This window comes from Coccinella septempunctata, chromosome 2 (assembly GCF_907165205.1).
Source record: "Coccinella septempunctata chromosome 2, icCocSept1.1, whole genome shotgun sequence".
Taxonomy (NCBI): Eukaryota; Metazoa; Arthropoda; class Insecta; order Coleoptera; family Coccinellidae; genus Coccinella; species Coccinella septempunctata.
The window spans coordinates 39,780,125-39,797,932 of record NC_058190.1 but is presented as its reverse complement, the minus strand read 5'-3'; the positions used below and the strand labels follow the sequence as shown (position 1 = coordinate 39,797,932).

Here is a 17,808-nt window from a genome sequence, read left to right as displayed (position 1 = left end):
ATTAGACTGACAATTCGGACGTGACGCCCGGTCACAGCGGTCCTTTGAGAATGCAAAAAACCCATTAACTGACACTAGTCAGGGGGGTTTTCATAAGCTCTCAGTTTGAAGATCCTACCTCCAATCGTATTTGTATACATTATGAAAGTTGTAGACAATAAAATTCTATACAACTTTTGTCTGAAGCAATTTAACATACTCTTAACCATTTTCCAGCTAGTTTGATGAGCACGAGGAGCTTAGCCATACATACAAATGGGCAAATGGGCAAGTTCAATGTAGAATTCCATCAGTATAATGTACATTCATCGCCATATATCTCAAAAACGTTTGGACGTAAAAAAAATGCTTCGGACGAAATTTGTAGAAATTGTTGTGGTCTACATTTTTCATGATCAATACAAAAACAATTTGAAGCTCAGGAGGGGAGATAATTCAAAAAACTTATTTTTGTGACCTTCATTGCAAATTTTTATTGTTTCGGCTTGCTGAAACTGTCAGATTATATTTTCTCCGTTATTTTTGAATCATAAACTTCAAAATAAGAAAAGAAGCCACCTCGCTCAAGAATGTACATGTGATGTTATTTTTTGCGCTTTGCACACATTTTCTTCACGCTTAAATTGTCAGGTTAAGAGAATGTACACTTTCGAATATGTAATTAACCAAATAATATCTCGATTATGTACAATGATCGTTTTTATTCACTGTCAATTCCTTCCTGTATATACAGGTCTAATTTTTACTACAGGTACTCTACAGAGCCCAAGGTATCTCCCCTTATGTTAATCTGACACGCTCGAGTAAGTCCCGAATTTCCTTTTTGGGCTCCCCAACTAAAACATTTTAATTCCTGAATATGTTAAATGAGTAGCTATGAAAATTCATTCAGCAGATACGACAAAACTACAAGAGACCATGCATAAAGTATAGTATAACAACAGAGCTTCTTTTTAAATTCTTTCAAATTAACAGTGGCTCACCAAAAAAAAAACGTTCTGGAGGAAAACAGGAAAAATTACACCCTGTAGATTTGCTATCGAAATTGGCATGTCACATGGTGTTAACTGTCAATTATAATATTCATGCCAAATTTTAGTTGAAAATTTTGTGAAGTGTACAGGGTGGGCAAAATTCGTTGTCTACTGAGGGGATCTCGAGAACTATAACAGCTAGAAGAAAACGGATGACACATTTCCGAGCCCATTTTCGGAGAAATAAAGAATGGTGAAAACCGCAGCCTCCTACGATAAAGTTCTCATAACTTTTTTGTCTTTGAAGTTACAAATCTGGAACTTGAACCTTCTACAGGCACTCTTTTAAGTAGAATTCACTAATGTGCTCAAAATATTTTTTTATTTGGAATTATTAGGTTAAATTTAATTTTTTTTAAATGCCAACTTTTATTGAATGTTTTTGAATTGGAAAAAAAATTCTCAATAGATTCTACCTATGAAAGTGCCTAAGAAGGTTTAAGTTTCAGATCTGTACCTTCAGAGACAAAAGTTATGAGAACTTTTCGGAATCGTCAAAATGTCAACTTTTGTTCATAACTCGAAATCTAAAAATGATAGGCTGATTCTGTTTTCTGTTTTCAGATTTGGATTAGTCATGAAAAAAAGCTCGAGAATGTGTCATCAGTTTTTCTCTAGCTGCTATAGTTCCCGAAATCCCCTCAGTAGACAACGAATTTTGCCTACACTGTAAAAACTAAAAGAGAAAAACTCTAAAAAATTCTTTAACACCCTGTATCTCGAAAATGAATCGTTTGCGGTCTCATGTTTAGGAGACTTTTTTCAATAAGTAGTTCCTCCACTCTTGATGACTGAATTGTCCATGAGAAACAAATCTATATGGATCTGCCAATCAAACGTTGATTCTCCGATCAATCTTTGTGAAACCGACACTCTGGTGTCTGATCAAAATAAAGATTTTGAAGCGAATATTCGGAATATTCCTCGAATAAATTGATGGAAGTTCAGTGCTTACTGATTATATTAGCCATTCCTAAAGTTATTTGGGAAAAATTATCGTTAGGACATTTTTAAGGGTGGTAGAACTCTTAATTAATCCCCATAACAAAAACGATTATTTTCTGGTGTTGTATAAATACTGTTCGACATTTTTGATTCGTGAATCACCTTGCATAACTGAGTTTTCCTGAATGAAAATACTTGATTTCACGAAGTCACCAGAGTTAGTGTAGGTCTTTCCAAATTATAAAAAAATATTAATTCCGGTGGAAATCAAGATGAAAGGATAACGACTTCTGAACTAGTATTTTGATTGCTCCGTGTCTACACCAAATTAAAAACAACAACGGATTCCGAGCACCAAGGTGAAATTCAACCATCCAATTTACTTCCCCTCTTCTTTAATTACTCCTTCATCAGTCAGAGGGCCATCTCCCAAAACATCGGATCTTAATTCCGGCCCCGATTCTCAATCATCCACTGTCAAGTCACGCTTCTAGATCTGCGAAACTTAGCTTATTATCTTCCTCACTTCATCCCGCAGCGGGGAATTCAATTTAGCATCTCCAAATAATCAGAATTGTGTTTTATGTGTTCTTCAGACGATGAAACAGCTAGTCTGGCAGCCTCGGCCGAAAAGAAGAAACCGGAGGAGAGGACGGAACAGGAGAAGGTGGCAATAATGGGTCGACCCAGGCTCGGGGATATTTCCAGAGCACAAATTAGAATCAAGGAGAGCAAGGAATTCAAGGTGAGGCATCCGCAGTTCATTAATTCGGAATATAAGACCTTGACAGATATCAGGGAAGCTTTTTGGGGACGTGACTTATCCTTTGAGGCGGTTAGTTAATCCGGATGCCTTTGGGAGGACAGAATGGAGGCATGTGAATTCTACATTAATCATTACAAAAGGGCGGTATTGACAGGAAATGTCGTGATTTCGAATTTCGAGAGCATCTGGAATAAATTGGTGCTTCACATCACTCTGATCTTGTCCAAGCTTCCGAAGGTAGTTTCGGTATCAGATCAAAATTTAAAGATTGGATAATAAGTAGTTTTACAGAGTGGGTTAACTGAATTAAAAGTAACGCACATAAGTTTCTTGTAGAAAAATGCTGGAATAGGTCAGTTATTATTGCATAAACAGAGTATAATCTATGCTATCTATTTTCTTGAGCATCATGACATTCATAATCACTTGTGATTTATAAGCCATTCACTGGTTTATCAAACTTTATGGTACAAACTATAGAAGGAGGCTCCGATGATAGAGATATAACTATACAAGGTGGATCTTTGACTCGTACAAATATTTTAACAGTAGATTCTTGGGATCAAAAGAAACACTTTTTTTCTTTACCATTTTTTCCCAATCGGCTTGGTTTAAAAGATACAGGCTGTTGAAAAACCATAAAGTATTTATTTTTATTTCTATCTCACAATTGGTTTTATCGAATGAAATGAATTTCGGAATATGGTTTTTCAATTATTTGATGAATCTTTTTTGAACACAAGATATCACCCACGTCTTTCAGTTTTCTCATTATGACCATTACATACCATAAAAATACCAATAATTCAAAGAACCCGACTCTTGAAACTAAGTTGGACGCTATTTAATGAATATTTGAATGTTTTGTGAAATATAAGTATTTTTCATATTTTCTTCGTATTCACCGTTTTCGAGAAAAATAAAAAATTTCTGTGATTTTCGGAAAATTGGGTACTTTGGCTGAATGCAACTCTGTTCAAAACACTCACAGATGTGTAGTGTCATAGATTTAGCTTGTTATTCTGAAGGGAATTTTGTTTCTCCAAGGGTGGTATAGCTCATTATGAAAACTTAACATGGCTATATATTTTTATCAGGACCGAATCGGAAAAAATGGTGAAGAAAAAAAGTGTTTCTTTTGACTTCATGAATCTACTGTTAAAATATTTGTAAGAGTACAAAACTCACCCTGTATAGCAATATTGAAATGAATACATATATTATTGATAATAAGGTGATATAATTATTACAGAGGAAATACACAATCGTGGATAAAGTGCAGGGTGGGCAAAATTCTTTTTCTACTGAGGGGATCTCGAGAACAGCAGAAGCTCGAAGAAAACGGATTGCACATTTTCGTGCTCTTCTTCAGAGAAAAAAAGAATGGTGAACACCATAGCCTCCTACGATTCTTCGTTTTTGAGTTATCAGCAAAAAATGAGATTTGGACGATTTCGAAAAGTTCTCATAACTCTTTCGTCTTTGAAGTTACAGAAACTTGATCCTTCTGTAGGCACTGTAAAGTAGAATACACTAACGAATTCAAAATATTTTTTCATTCCTAATCATCAGCCGTACTTTGGTTTTTTTGAATGCAAACTTTTATTGAATTTGTTATTTTTGAATTGAAAAAAAATCTCTTGTCAATAGATTCTACCTATAAAAGAGCCTAAGAAGTTTCAAGTTTCATATCTGCAACTTAAAAGACAAAAAAATTTTGAGAACTTTTCGAAATCGTCAAAATCTCATTTTTTGCTATAACCCAAAAACGAAGAATCGTTGAAGGCTACGGTTTTCACCATTCTTTGCTACTGTTAAAAGAGCTCGGAAATTTGTCATCCGTTTTCTTCGAGCTCTTGTAGTCCTCGACATCCCCTCAGTAGACAACGAATTTTGGCCACCCTGTACAGTATTCTACTCTTATATTATGGGTATTAATCCTTAATAACAGCCATCATAATATGCTCGTTGAATAATATACTATTAAGTACGCAATTGTAATCGTATTGTTTTCCTAACGCCTTATTGTTTACTGTGAAAAGGATAACAATCCCCGCACAAATAAACATTTATAGGATGGTTGCAGATATGATATTATGCACGGTGTAGCTATATAAGGAGTTGGAAATATAAGGTACACCTTGTATATGTTGTTCAGAATATAATGAAAAAATGTTATAATGAACTATATCTGTTTGTATATTTTTATGGAATTCACCCTCCAATACTGAATCGACGTCAATGTTTTTTATGATTTTTTTTTAATTGAGATTTTCTGTCGATTTGAAATTCTCAAAACAACTTCTTGTGACAGAACGTGTGTTAATCCATAGCTGATACCTGCTCACTTCATCATTTTATAGCAACAAACCTAATCTCCTAATACTCCAAATTTAAGAATGAAAAGATGTAACATCAATTATTAATAGTTAAAGTTTTCAAATGCAAAGTTCTTTGAATGTCCCAGAACCTCTGCGATGAACTCAGTCGTTGAAGCTCGAAAGCGCACAGCAGCCTATAGAAAACTAACGAAATATTTTATCCGAAAGATTTTCTGTTGTGTCCTCTATATCAGATCGTATCTCCAATAATCGGAATCCATATAGCTTTCCCAAAGCTGATGTTGATTCAGGCACTCTGTATGAGAGAATGGGAGGACCCTAGAGTGAGTAAATACACACAGAGTCTGATCAAATATTTGTTAACTCAACAGAGAAATAATAATTTCCGTTCACCAAAAATTGCCTTCGATATTGACACGTTACGAAAATGTAATTTCTCGATTACACTCTATCCTCGACGATTTGTCGATATTTTCCTCCTTCATTCAGATATTCCGATAGCATTCAGCTTATAATATTCCTTTAAGCTCAAAGCTTTCTTAAGTGTCATCTCCATTTGGACTAAAGGAAGTTTTGAAGGGGCTTTAAATTCAATTATGAAACTGGGCGTAAATATTATAGAACAAGAACTCGTTCACTCATCTTATGATGAGTTGTTTCCAAAAAATTGAAAATATTGTTTTTAATATTGGTTTTGGTTCCTAAAATTTGCTAACAAGCTGGAAATGGTTTCAAATTACGGTGGGCATCTCAAATATCAGTAAAGTGAAGTTTGCGACAATTTCCTTTCAAGACTCAACTTTTGAGGACCAAGAAACTTGGTGCTCTTCGGAGCAGATATGCAGGGACAAGATTTTAAGTCATCCCCATCTTTGTTGTCGTCGAGCTCTTCGTCAGATTTCTATATCGAATTCTCTTCTAGAATATTGCATCCTTCGTTACCTGAAACCTCTTTGTCTTTCGTCGAGAATATGAACATATTGCTGAGTAATAATGGCAGCGTTTATGCAGGAGCTTGCTGCTGAACAACCCTTTCTACAGGCGCAGAAGATGAGAAACACACTATTTCTAGTTAAAAAACTTTATTTTTTCTCATTCTCAATCACATTAATTGTTGACACACTGATGGAAGAATTCATTCACACAAAAAAAAAGAAAAACATACTTCAATATTGAATCTAAAATGGAGTGAAGATAAAAAGTGATCAATACGCAAGTATGCCCTTAGGGAATCCTTTTCTGCAATTGCTTCTGTCTGTATCATACTTGCCAGGTTGAAGTTGGCTTTGGAGAGGGCCTTCTCAAACAGTCGAATGCACCTGTTGCTGGCACCTGAGATCTGTGTAGACAGCAGTAATGTATTGTGCGCCTCAGTAACTTTATCAGCTGTGGCGTTGGGGTTCATGAAAATAGAAAGAGGGTTCTGGAGGTCTGGGCTTTTTTCAGATGTCTGCTGTGCTGTGGCATCCACTGAAGACGTGAATAAATAATATTCGTTTTCTTGTGCTTTTGACAACTTACAGTCGTACATACTGTAAACACATGTGTTCTGCTTTCCTTCTTCTGGCTTAGTTTTTCGAAATTTGCTATCCATTTTGAACTAGCATCGGCTGTAGAATTGCCAAAGCTGAAAAAAATACAAAATTTTGGCGATCATTTGTAGTTGGGGAGCCGACGATGCTAAATCAGGATTTACTCAAGCGTCGTGGAGACCTATTGGATTTTGAAGATTAGATGGTAGAAAGGTTCTATGATATACCTACGCACTTTCAGCGGTGGGGAAAGCGTCTGCAGGGTCTCAAAGATGTAAAAAAAATCGACAAGGTATTTCTATGATGACAATTTCGAAATTAGTCTCTGACTGAACCTTAGAATGTACTATTTTCCAACGAGTGAATTTCCGCTTCAGCATGTATCGCTAAACACCTCGCATTAATCGCCATATATCTCAAAAACGTTTGAACATAGAAATAATTGCTTAAGACAAAGTATGTAGCCCAGGGTAGGAGATAATTCAAAAAAACTGATATTTGTGACCTTTATGGCCAATTTTTATTGTTTCGGCTTGCTAATTATAGATTATATTTCTTCAGTTATTCTTGAATCATTAGCTTCATAATAAGAAAAAACGCCACCGCGCTCGAGAATGTACACGTGACGTTTTATTTTTTGCAACTTTGGCGCCCTCCCACACATTTTCGACACGCTTAAATTGTCAGAATATGTATATACTTTTCAACATGTTATTAACCACATGTATTTTAATCTGACACGCTCGAGTATGTACAATGATCGTTTTTTTTACTATTCTGACAGGCTGTCCTAGACAATTCCCCCCTATATAAAGGTCTAAATTTTTGGTAGAGATACTCTACAGGGTCCAAGGTATGTCCCCTTATATTAATCTAACACGCTCGACTGAATCCCGAATTTCCCTCTTCGGCTCTCCAACTATTGTGGGTGAACCACTTGTAAGCTCCAAAAATTTTTATGTCATTTGAAAGGCTATTTAATCTTCTACAAAAGAAGTAAGAAGACAAAGTGCTAATAAATTCAGAGGATGTTTGGGCCCCAAAAATTAAGCCTTGACACATAATTGTCGAAAACCTCACTTTTCCCATATTTCAGATGAACTTATTCTTTTGAAACCATTACCAGCTTGTTAGCAATTTCAAGAAAGCATGGCTCTTTTTCGATCTAATTTGCTTAGGCTAATATACGTTGTAAAATGACGATAAGGGCACGTTCTTTACTGCTGGATATAGCAACGACTTGAATCATATACGGTGATTATAGTCGAAATTAACGTGTGATTGAATTTAGGCTTTGCAAAACACGTATTTAATTCAAGGTGTATCCTCTATTCAACGTCTCCTACCACATTTAGTACACGTATAATATATTGATTTATTGGGAAATATATAATTCCAAAATCAAAGAATCAAAGTTGTTCACAGAATGGCCTTTCTGTAGTCAAAACGCATATAATAAATGCACTATTAACTGATTCTACAGAGATGCTATCGATCACAGGATGTTTTCCGCTATCTCGCTGAATGCAAATCTATTCTGCAAGTGCCTCAATATTTCACCCAACTCTACGAATTAATTAGGTAAATATCAATTTCGTCCGCTATAATTCAGCCCTTTTCGGGGCAAGCAAAAACTACCTGCCATAAATTTGGCTTCGGAAGCATAATTTTTCACATTCAATTGAGATGCCCCTAAATTTCAGTAGATGTGCCGTGTTTGCAAAGAGGTGAATGCGAAGGGAGAAATGAATCAGTAGATGAATGTTTAAACGGGCGAGGCAAGGCAAAACACGTATTCGGCACTTAAAGTGACAAATATGTGGCGACTACCCACATATTTTCTTTCTCACAATTTCCATACCTTCACATGAATTGCAGCGTCGAGGCTTTTCTCTCACCTCGAAGAGGAATGAGAAAGATTCCGAATGATTACTTTGCGCGCATATCGTGATTCGGATAAATGTGGAAAGAATACCGTAAGCGAAAATTCCCTATTCAAGATTCAACTGAAAAAAATTGTTGGTTCTTTCTCAAAGAAGATAATTATCAGAAAATCGATAATGGCTACTGGGACTTTTACTTCTTCGAATTAATTAATCTTAACAATGACCAACGTTTCGAAGAACAATCTCTTCCTTCTTCTAGGGCTAAAAAGTCATCAAAGCAAAAATATATAGAACGATTGGATCTTAAGCTACCTCATACACACCTGGTTATGTTCACTAAGGAAAACTAGAAATATTATAAATTGTAATCGTGTATCATCTAACGAAAAAGGATCACGCCTAAAAAGGGAAGCAATGAATACTCTATAAAGGAGGAAATATGGGACATATGCCATATGCCAATGTCTTCGTCTGGGTTTCGATCTGGAGGGGATTAAATCGGATCTCGTATCATACTTCATACCAAAGATTATAGAGAATATATATAATCTTTGCTTCATACCAAAGAGTTGATACTCTTTGTTCATACCCAGTAGCGTCTGCATTTATCAATTCCAAACGTTTTTCCATCGGAGAAGAAGCTGCTCTGACGAGGTCAAATGCGACCGAAACCATGGTTAGCATCTGCTTTTCTTCGGTGGAACGTTCTCGATTTAGAGGACCTGACAATGGCAAATAGGCTAGCTTAATTCAGGTCGTAACACTTGTTGATATTCATATCGGCGGGTAGTATGCATCTGAATGGGGAATTCTCCTCAATTTGGATTATCACTGCATATGCAAGTTTAAACTGAATAATTATGAGTTTCATTCATGATTTTTTCAAATGCACCGCGGAAACTATTCAAAATCATTCTTCAAATATGGGGTTTTAAAATTTAAATCGCTTGGTTCCGAGTTTACGATTTGGCAACAGCGTCTACCAGACAATGAAAAGAACAATGTCCGATCAGCTTGTTTATAAAATAACAGCTGTTGATTTACAGGCGCCTACATACTTGCGAGCTTCAACTGCAACCGGCCATAAAAATCCCATAAAATTTTACGACCTTCCTCGTTCCTCGCAGACTTCATAGGCAGCTATCTTTGTCTATCTCATCAAGATAATGTATTTGTTGTCCTTTATTATTAAGGCATATTTCAGGCGATGTTGCCAACTCGTGCAATAGACATGAAACGCTTTAAATTTCAAATACCCATTTTTATTTTTCATTTTCAAGTGCTTAAATGGTTATTTCAAAATGTGAAGTTTCAAAGATATTTCATAAAAAATACATTATTTTCGTCAGAAGGAGTATTCCCTATTAATTCCTATTAGTATCATCTAACATCTAACAATAAGAATCAATTCAGATGCACACCACTCTCTGATATGAATATCAACAAGTGTTACGATCTGAATCGAACTAGCCAATTTGCCATCATCAGGAAACCTAAATGAAGAACGTTCCACCGAAAAAGAGCAGATGCTGACCAAGTTTAGATCTCATTTGACCAATTTATTCATTGCCTCCCTGTTAAGGCGTTATTATTATTTCATTATCATCTAACGTTCAACTTAAAGCGATTCAAGGTAGAATTTCTCCTGGTCTTATCAAAGTCAATACATATAAAAGCAATTCAATTATCTTTAAGGCACAAAGGAACGATCATCAGTCACCGAGGTCATATTCAAAATCCGAAATATTGAACATATGATGACATCTAACACCAATTAGAAAACATACCCAAGTGCGCCGCAAACGCTAAACATGATCAAAACAAGTAAAAGACTCAAATAGCTCTAGGTCATCGGTAAACTATGAAGAAAACCGAATATACGTTGTAGTACGAAGTAAAGAGAAGTGGACCTGACTTGGAGCCCTGGAGAACACCCAAGAGGATACAATACACTCCTGGACAAAAACAAACCGGACAAAATTGTTTTTCACTAAATTCATTTTAGATTAACTTTTTAAAGTGTGCATCGATTTTGATCATTTTGTTGTCTTTTTGTAGCATATCTCATCTAGTTTATCACCTGATGTCGAGTCTTCGGTAATTTCAATTGAATCTGAGGGTATACAGGGTAGAATTGATAGTTTCAATTTCCTCTAAATTTCTAAAAACCCTGTGGAGGTATTTAGTGACGCAATGATGGGTCTTTCTATGAGTTTTTAAAGCCTGTTCTTATCTTAAAATTTTCTCGTTTAATTCACCCCAATAGCTCTTTCCTGAAAGGAAATACGAATTTTCAAACGAAACTATGGAATTTAGAACATTAACGATAACACATTAAGAATGTACAGATAAAATTATGAAAAATAAACACATTCTTATATTCTTATATTGAGTATTGCCTCCACATGCTCTTATCACTGCTTTCATGCGGCGGGGTGAGCTTCCAATACAATTGGTGATTGCCTGTTGTGGAACGTGTTCCCATTCTCCAAGAAGAGCTGTTGTCAGAGATGGAATGGTTTCCGGTTGACGGTTGCGAATAACTATACCTAACATGTCCCACACATGCTCAATTGGGTTTAGATCGGGGCTACGTGGAGGCCAGTCTAATCGATGGATATTTATTTCATCGAAATGATCTGTTACAATTCTCGCCACATGGGCACCATTTCTTGTGACCCCATAATATAAAAATCACTTGCTAAATGCAATGCTAAATTCCAGTAAACTGTAATTGACAAGATGAATGAAATCTAATCATAACGATGCTACGCAACAGGATTACCGTGTTGCTTGATCAAAAAGGTATTGTTCTTAATGTTATAAATTGCATAGTTCCCTTTAAAGAAGCAGCTATTGACGTGAACTAAACAGTAAAATGTTAAGAGAAGATCGGGCTCCAAAAACTCATTTAAAGACCCATCATTGCTTCACCAATTACCTCCACAGGTTGTTCAGAAAATTAGAGGAAATTGCAACTTTCAATTCTACTCTGTATAACATCAAATTCAATTGAAATTCCTGCAGACTCGACATCAGGTTATTTTAAAATGAATTTAGTGAACAAATTTCTGTCCGGTTTTTTGTCCACGAGTGTATTATCGCCCAATTAATCGAATCAACCAATTGTTTAACCATGGAGGGTGAGATTGCCTTTTTGACTTATTTCATGGAATTAAATGTACCATGTCCTGATGAATAATAAAATGAAAACATGACCCTTAGAATGTAGGATAGGGCAAAACTTAAACTTGTATGTATCAGTTGAAAAGTAGAATATCTACTAAAGAATTTATACTTTATTCTCCCTCGCTTATGTTCACCCCACCACCATCGAGAGAACTGATAAAAATTCATAGCTGCGGGAAGGTCAGATCTGTCAACAATGTCATTATGGCCGAGATAGCTGAAAACAATCCATCACATGACCGATGGCGTATCGCTAATTGAGCCGATAAATCAATGGGCACTTGATGGCTTTGTTATTGGACGTTGAATCCGATTATGTTAGAAAAAAATCTGGATGAGGGTGAAAAACCTCGGAGGGGGATGAATTATGGGACGATCAGCGGGCGGTGTGGGCTGTCCGCAATCAGATTTTCCGCGGAAAAATTAATGTCGGACCGGAACCGCTGCGGAGGATCGTTAATTAATCTTTCTTGATACTCATTAGAGAGGAGGCATCAAGTATCGGGGATAGCTCGTTTAAAAATAGATTTTCGAGGGAATAAGGTCTACATAGATGAGTTTCAAAGCGGCTTAATTCGTTTTTGATCGAACTCATCGAAGTTTATAAGTCGATGTAATAATGCATCTTACATTTGATGGGATTAATTGAAAAATTGTTCCCTCTAAACTAGGAACTAAACTATTTGATTTGGATAAACTTCAATATACTGGGTATCCCAAATTGCTTGATTTTGGTTGTTTCTGGTACATACTTCAAGACTAAAGGTGAAAGCGTTGAAAGAAGTCCTGGCCTCTAAAATATCTGAAAACGATAAAAACTTTCTACAGGCACTTTTTCACTGGGAATACGACACATTATTTAACTTTTGTACTGAGGGTGGAAAAAAAGCTTCTTTATTTTAAATACGGATGGTATTTTTTTTGATCTCATGTTATATAAAAAAATAGCTTTTAAAAATATATACAGGTAAGTCTTTGACTCGTACAAATATTTTAACAGTAGATTTTTGAGGTCAAAAGAAACGCTTTTTTTCCCTAACATTTTTTCCGAATTGAAAAGATTTAAAAGATACAGGCTGTGGAAAAACCATAAAAAAATAAAAAAATTTTATTTTTGGTTTCATCTCACAAACGGTTTCATCGAATGAAATGAATTTCGGAATATAGTTTTTCATTTATTTGATGAATCTTTTTCGAACAGATAGCACCCACGTCTTCCAGTCTTCTCATTATGACCATTACGTACCATAAAAATACCAAAAATTCAAAGAACCAAACTCGTCAAACTAAGTTGGCGTTCTGATGAATATTAGAACGTTTTGTAAAATGAAAGTATTCTTCATATTTTCTCGTGTAATGCGCCGTTTTCGGGTAATTTGATGTTCAAAATTAAAAAATATCTGTGATATTCGAAAAATTGGGTACTTTGGCTGAATGCAACTCTGTTTAAAAGATCCACAGATGTGTAGTGTCAATAATACATCTTGTTATTCTGAAGGAAATTTTGTTTTTCCAGGAGTGGCATAGCTCATGAAATTGCTATATATTTTTATCAGGGCCGAATCGGAAAAAATGGTATGGGAAAAAAGTGTTTCTTTTGACCTCAAGAATCTACTGTTGAAATATTTGTATAAGTCAAAGAGTCACCCTATATATGTCGATATATTACTTCTTTACTCAGGGTAAAAAAATCATTTTAGTGAAATTTCCCTTTTCGACATTCTATGAAACCATTGACCACAAAAATGTTCACTCCAAAAAATCTCCATCTCTATGATACGAAATAAAACTTTTCGTTCATAGAATTTCATTTGTTAAAATTCTATTTTTAACATTACGAAGAAAGTAAAATGATCGAGGTCTGGTGATCTTGCTAGCCAGGCAATAGGACTATGGGTTCCCATCCTCTGATCGCCTATATCTATAGCGAAAAGCTTCTTTTTAGAAATAATTTAGAGCAAAAAATTTATGAAAATTCATCTCATTATAGTACTTTACAATTACAATGTATTGGAGTACTTTATTATTATTTGTTTATTATTACCATTCGAAATTAATTTTTTTCTGTACAATATAAGATCAAAAAAAATGCGTTCATATGAAATAACAAAGTTGTTCTTTCCACCCTTAGTACAAAAGATTCGAAAAAAATTTATATAGTGTCGTATTCCCAGTGAAAAAGTGCCTGTAGAAAGTCTTTATGGTATTTAGATATTTTCGAATATGAAGAAGATATGGCATATTTTCGAAATCGACAAAATATCAAAATTTGGTCATATCTTCAAGACAAATGAAGATATCGTGAAACGGTTTCCACTTATGGACTTTTCACGAAAAACAGCTTAGGACTCCTTTCTCGTTTTTTCTATATAGTCTAGAAGTACCGGAAACAGCCAAAATCAAGCAATTTGGGATACCCTGTACAGTTTTTGACTAGTACATATATTTCAACAGAAGATCCTTGAGGTCAAGAGACTCTGGCCCAGTTGCAGGAAAGTCCATTAAGATTTGATGCCCTATCAAAATTTAAAACTGTCATTTTTGAAGGGGAAAATGGAGAATTGAGATTTTAATGAAGTATTAAATTTTAATGGACTTTTCTGAAACTGGACCTGTTGAAAAAAAAATTAGAATCAACAAGCAGGAAATTGATGCTTTGTAGCCCTGAGGAGGGCAAAATATATTCCCGAAACGTCGTCGAACAATTTGACATAGTATCAATTTCCTGCTTTTTGATCCTTATATCACCTGTTTTTCATATCTGATACCAGGTAATCTTTTTTCTATCATAGATAGTATACAAATGTTATAAAATACTGAAATTGTGTTCTTCAGATATTATACAATATATGTGTATGTCGCTCTTATTCTGAATTAACCTAATAAACGTTATCTTCTACCAAAAACCAATTTTCACCACAATCGGAACTGTATTTTTGGAAGTCCCATGAAAATAATTTTTCCTGGGGATCAAACAGCGTTGGCCGAGTTCATAACCTGGATGGGTGACCGCTATTGCTATAAATTTGAGCAAACATATTGAATTATCCCTCATTTCTTACCCTTCGGTAGATTAACGTTTACGTCAGCTCCGATCATAACTTCCTTCTCCTACTCGATGTTACAATTTTTATGTCACAGAATATGTCATCCAAATTTCCTTCCACCACGTTTAAAACTGCCCGTCTTCGAAGAAAGTGAAAAATGGACCCACCAGTGGACTTTCACATACTTTATTCAACATTCCTTCCATTCGATGAAACGTAATTTCCAGCGGGAAAATATTCACCGAATGAATTATTCAAAAACACCGACATTTGGAATTCAATTCGCGGTCATGAAAAACGTCAAAGCAGGAAAGCGAAGATCCGAGCCGTCTTGGTTGGCGGTTCTCATACCTCACATACATTAGGAAAAATGGATTTTCCGATGGAGAGATGAGTGAGAAAAATGGTCGCTTAAGTGGATCGTTTTGTACGGGATATGGACGGATTCGGATCGATTATAGTGTTTTTAATCTTCTTGAAAGCCGTAATTTGCGTGTTAATTGATTAGAAGACACCTGGAGCTCATGCCTCTAAATAATGAGCCTTGTAATTAAGAATTTCGCCGGAAAAATTTATTTTCATCAGGTCGTTATTGATTCTATTGTTCGAATGAAAATTTATGGTCCTCCAGGTTGGAATAATGGTTATTTTATTTGTTTTTCTTCGAGGAGCGACGAAAATGTTGCGTGTCAGATCTTCATCGAGAAATACCAACCTAAAACCAATAAGAAACTGTACATTCTAATAGCCTTCCTCATCCTCACAAATTCTAATATACAAAAACAACGGCTCTGTAGGTCGACCGAACCGAATTATACAGAGGGCCTTTGACTCGTACAAATAATTCAACAGTAGTTTCTTGAGGTCAAAAGAAACATTTTTTTTCCATACCATTTTTTCCGATTTGGCTCTGATAAAAAGATATGGCCACTTTAAGTTTTCATAGTGAACTGTGCCCCCCCTGGAAAAACAAAATCGCGTTCAGAATAACTAGCTTAATATCTGTGGACTTTTGAAACAGAGTTGTATTCAGCCAAAGTACCCCATTTTTCGAATATCACAGATATTCTTTATCGACATCAAATTACTCAAAAACGACGTATGGGAGTATTAAACAGGCTAAGACCTCAATCCAATTGAATGAATGTGAAATGAAGTTAAATGAAGGGCTATTCGAGAAAACCAAGGAAACGCTGAACAAGTGTTTCAAGCAGTTTTCACTTCTTGAATAAAAGGAAGACCTCCTTGAAGACATTCTTTTAAAACCAGTTCATTCTCGATAAAAAATTTACATACAAATTTTTAAAACTCCTAAGAAGTCAACCAGAAACATATTGAAAGTTGGTTTTTGAAAATAGAGACGTAATAGGAATTTATTTTGTATTAAATGTTGAAAATACAGAGAGTTATGCCATTTCGGAATCTCAATGAAACGGGCATGTTTTTTCTTGCATTGGCTCTCAGGTAAACATATTATTTTTTACACCATGCTAGGTTGAACTTATGCAAAAAAAAAAAAGCGAAACGGAAAAGTTGAGTTAGTTCTTTTTTTCATGAAGAACTATTCATGCGCCTCAAAAATAATGAATTACATTCGATAGATCATTTATCCAGGAATACTATCCAAAAAACAGTTTGAAAAAATTTCTTCATTTGGAGTCTTGCCTGCAAAACGAAGGGCGAAGAGTGTAATTCTCTTGAATTTTCGAAAATCTCCAATATCTCGAAAACCAAGGCACTTTTACTGAACGTAAAATATATTTTTCTGAACCGCCATAGAGTCCTTTACCCGCAGGCACCATATTATCCATTCATTACGCCACACCCTGTATGCATATAAGGATACCTTGGTCCTCATCAAGTATTGTCAGTGATTCTTTGCCAATTTAACAATATAATGAATACTCTCTTCCTGAAACACCCAGTGATTTCAGACAAGATTCGTCTTGTGTGGAGAAATCCCAATTATCCTTCCTTATTATTCGTCAACTTAGACCTTATTGTCATAACAACCTTATAAGATGAGAGTATTTCAATAATCCCATTGAATATTCCTTGTTTCAAGGCATTTATTTTACCTCCCTAATCAGAGACATAAGCTCTTTGAGGTTACTGCGAAGAATTCCCAGAAATCGACTTGTTATTTGTTGGCTTTAATATAGAAATAACAAGTCACATCAAATGATACACATAACAATATGAATTCTAGGAAATTTTAAGTATACCTATAGATAAGGTTTTCTTCTTTTGAGATAGTTCGTTCAATACACTGTGTCATTTTCGACAAAATCTTCACGAACTTTTTTTTATGGGGATTGTACAGCCGAACTTCATTCACTTAAGTAACTAAGATACCCATAAATTTCGAGTTGGATTTTGAATATTTTTTCTCCATTTCATAGAATACAGTGGACAAGCTGGTACAAAGAGCCAACGCCTCCATTCTCATAGGTACCTCTTCGTGGAAGGAGCAGTTCATTGAAGCGATGACAGTTAGTGCTAGCGATGAAGAAGATCAGAAAGAACCCTCCACTATGGATTACGTGTTGCACACCGTCACGCTCTTCTGGAAGCTCACATTCGCCTTTGTTCCACCAACAGGTAATGGGCCCAAATTATTAACAGATATAATATGAAGGGTGTACATGCCACAAATATGTAGGAGTGGATTCCTTGTTGGAAAACATTAATGTTTCGTGAAGAAATATGGGGTCAAATATCCACCCCTCATGAGATATTCATATTAGGTGTAAAAAATGGGAACTTTTCTAGAGTTTTCGTATAGAGTATAATGAACACGATCCTGTAATTCTGCCAATAATGCCTTAATCCATATTGGATGAATTAAATTTCTCAGAAACAAATTTTCAGGAATGTGCTGGATTTTATTTCACCCATATAGACTTTTTTAGTTTTTGTTTTTTTTTTCATTTTTGAAAATTCTATTTTCGAATAATTGGAACACAGTAGCATAATCGAAGATTTTATGGAAAACAAAATAAAACCAAAAAATCGAAAAAACATTGAACATTGAGAATGAGAAAAAATATGGATGACAGATGGTCCA

At 35.2% G+C, this 17,808-nt stretch overlaps 1 protein-coding gene across 2 annotated transcripts in view; it reads left to right on the top strand.

The window, feature by feature from the left end:
* Positions 1 to 17,808, top strand: part of LOC123306744 (sodium/calcium exchanger 3) — a 144,845-nt gene that overhangs the window by 114,393 nt on the left and 12,644 nt on the right. The window contains exons 4-5 of one of the 2 annotated variants that reach the window (XM_044888865.1): positions 2,588 to 2,724; positions 17,144 to 17,342. In XM_044888865.1, coding sequence (XP_044744800.1) covers positions 2,588 to 2,724; positions 17,144 to 17,342 — 336 coding nt within the window. Of the gene's footprint in view, positions 1 to 2,575; positions 2,725 to 17,143; positions 17,343 to 17,808 lie in introns of both variants that reach the window. The other variant, XM_044888864.1, reaches the window with a different exon arrangement.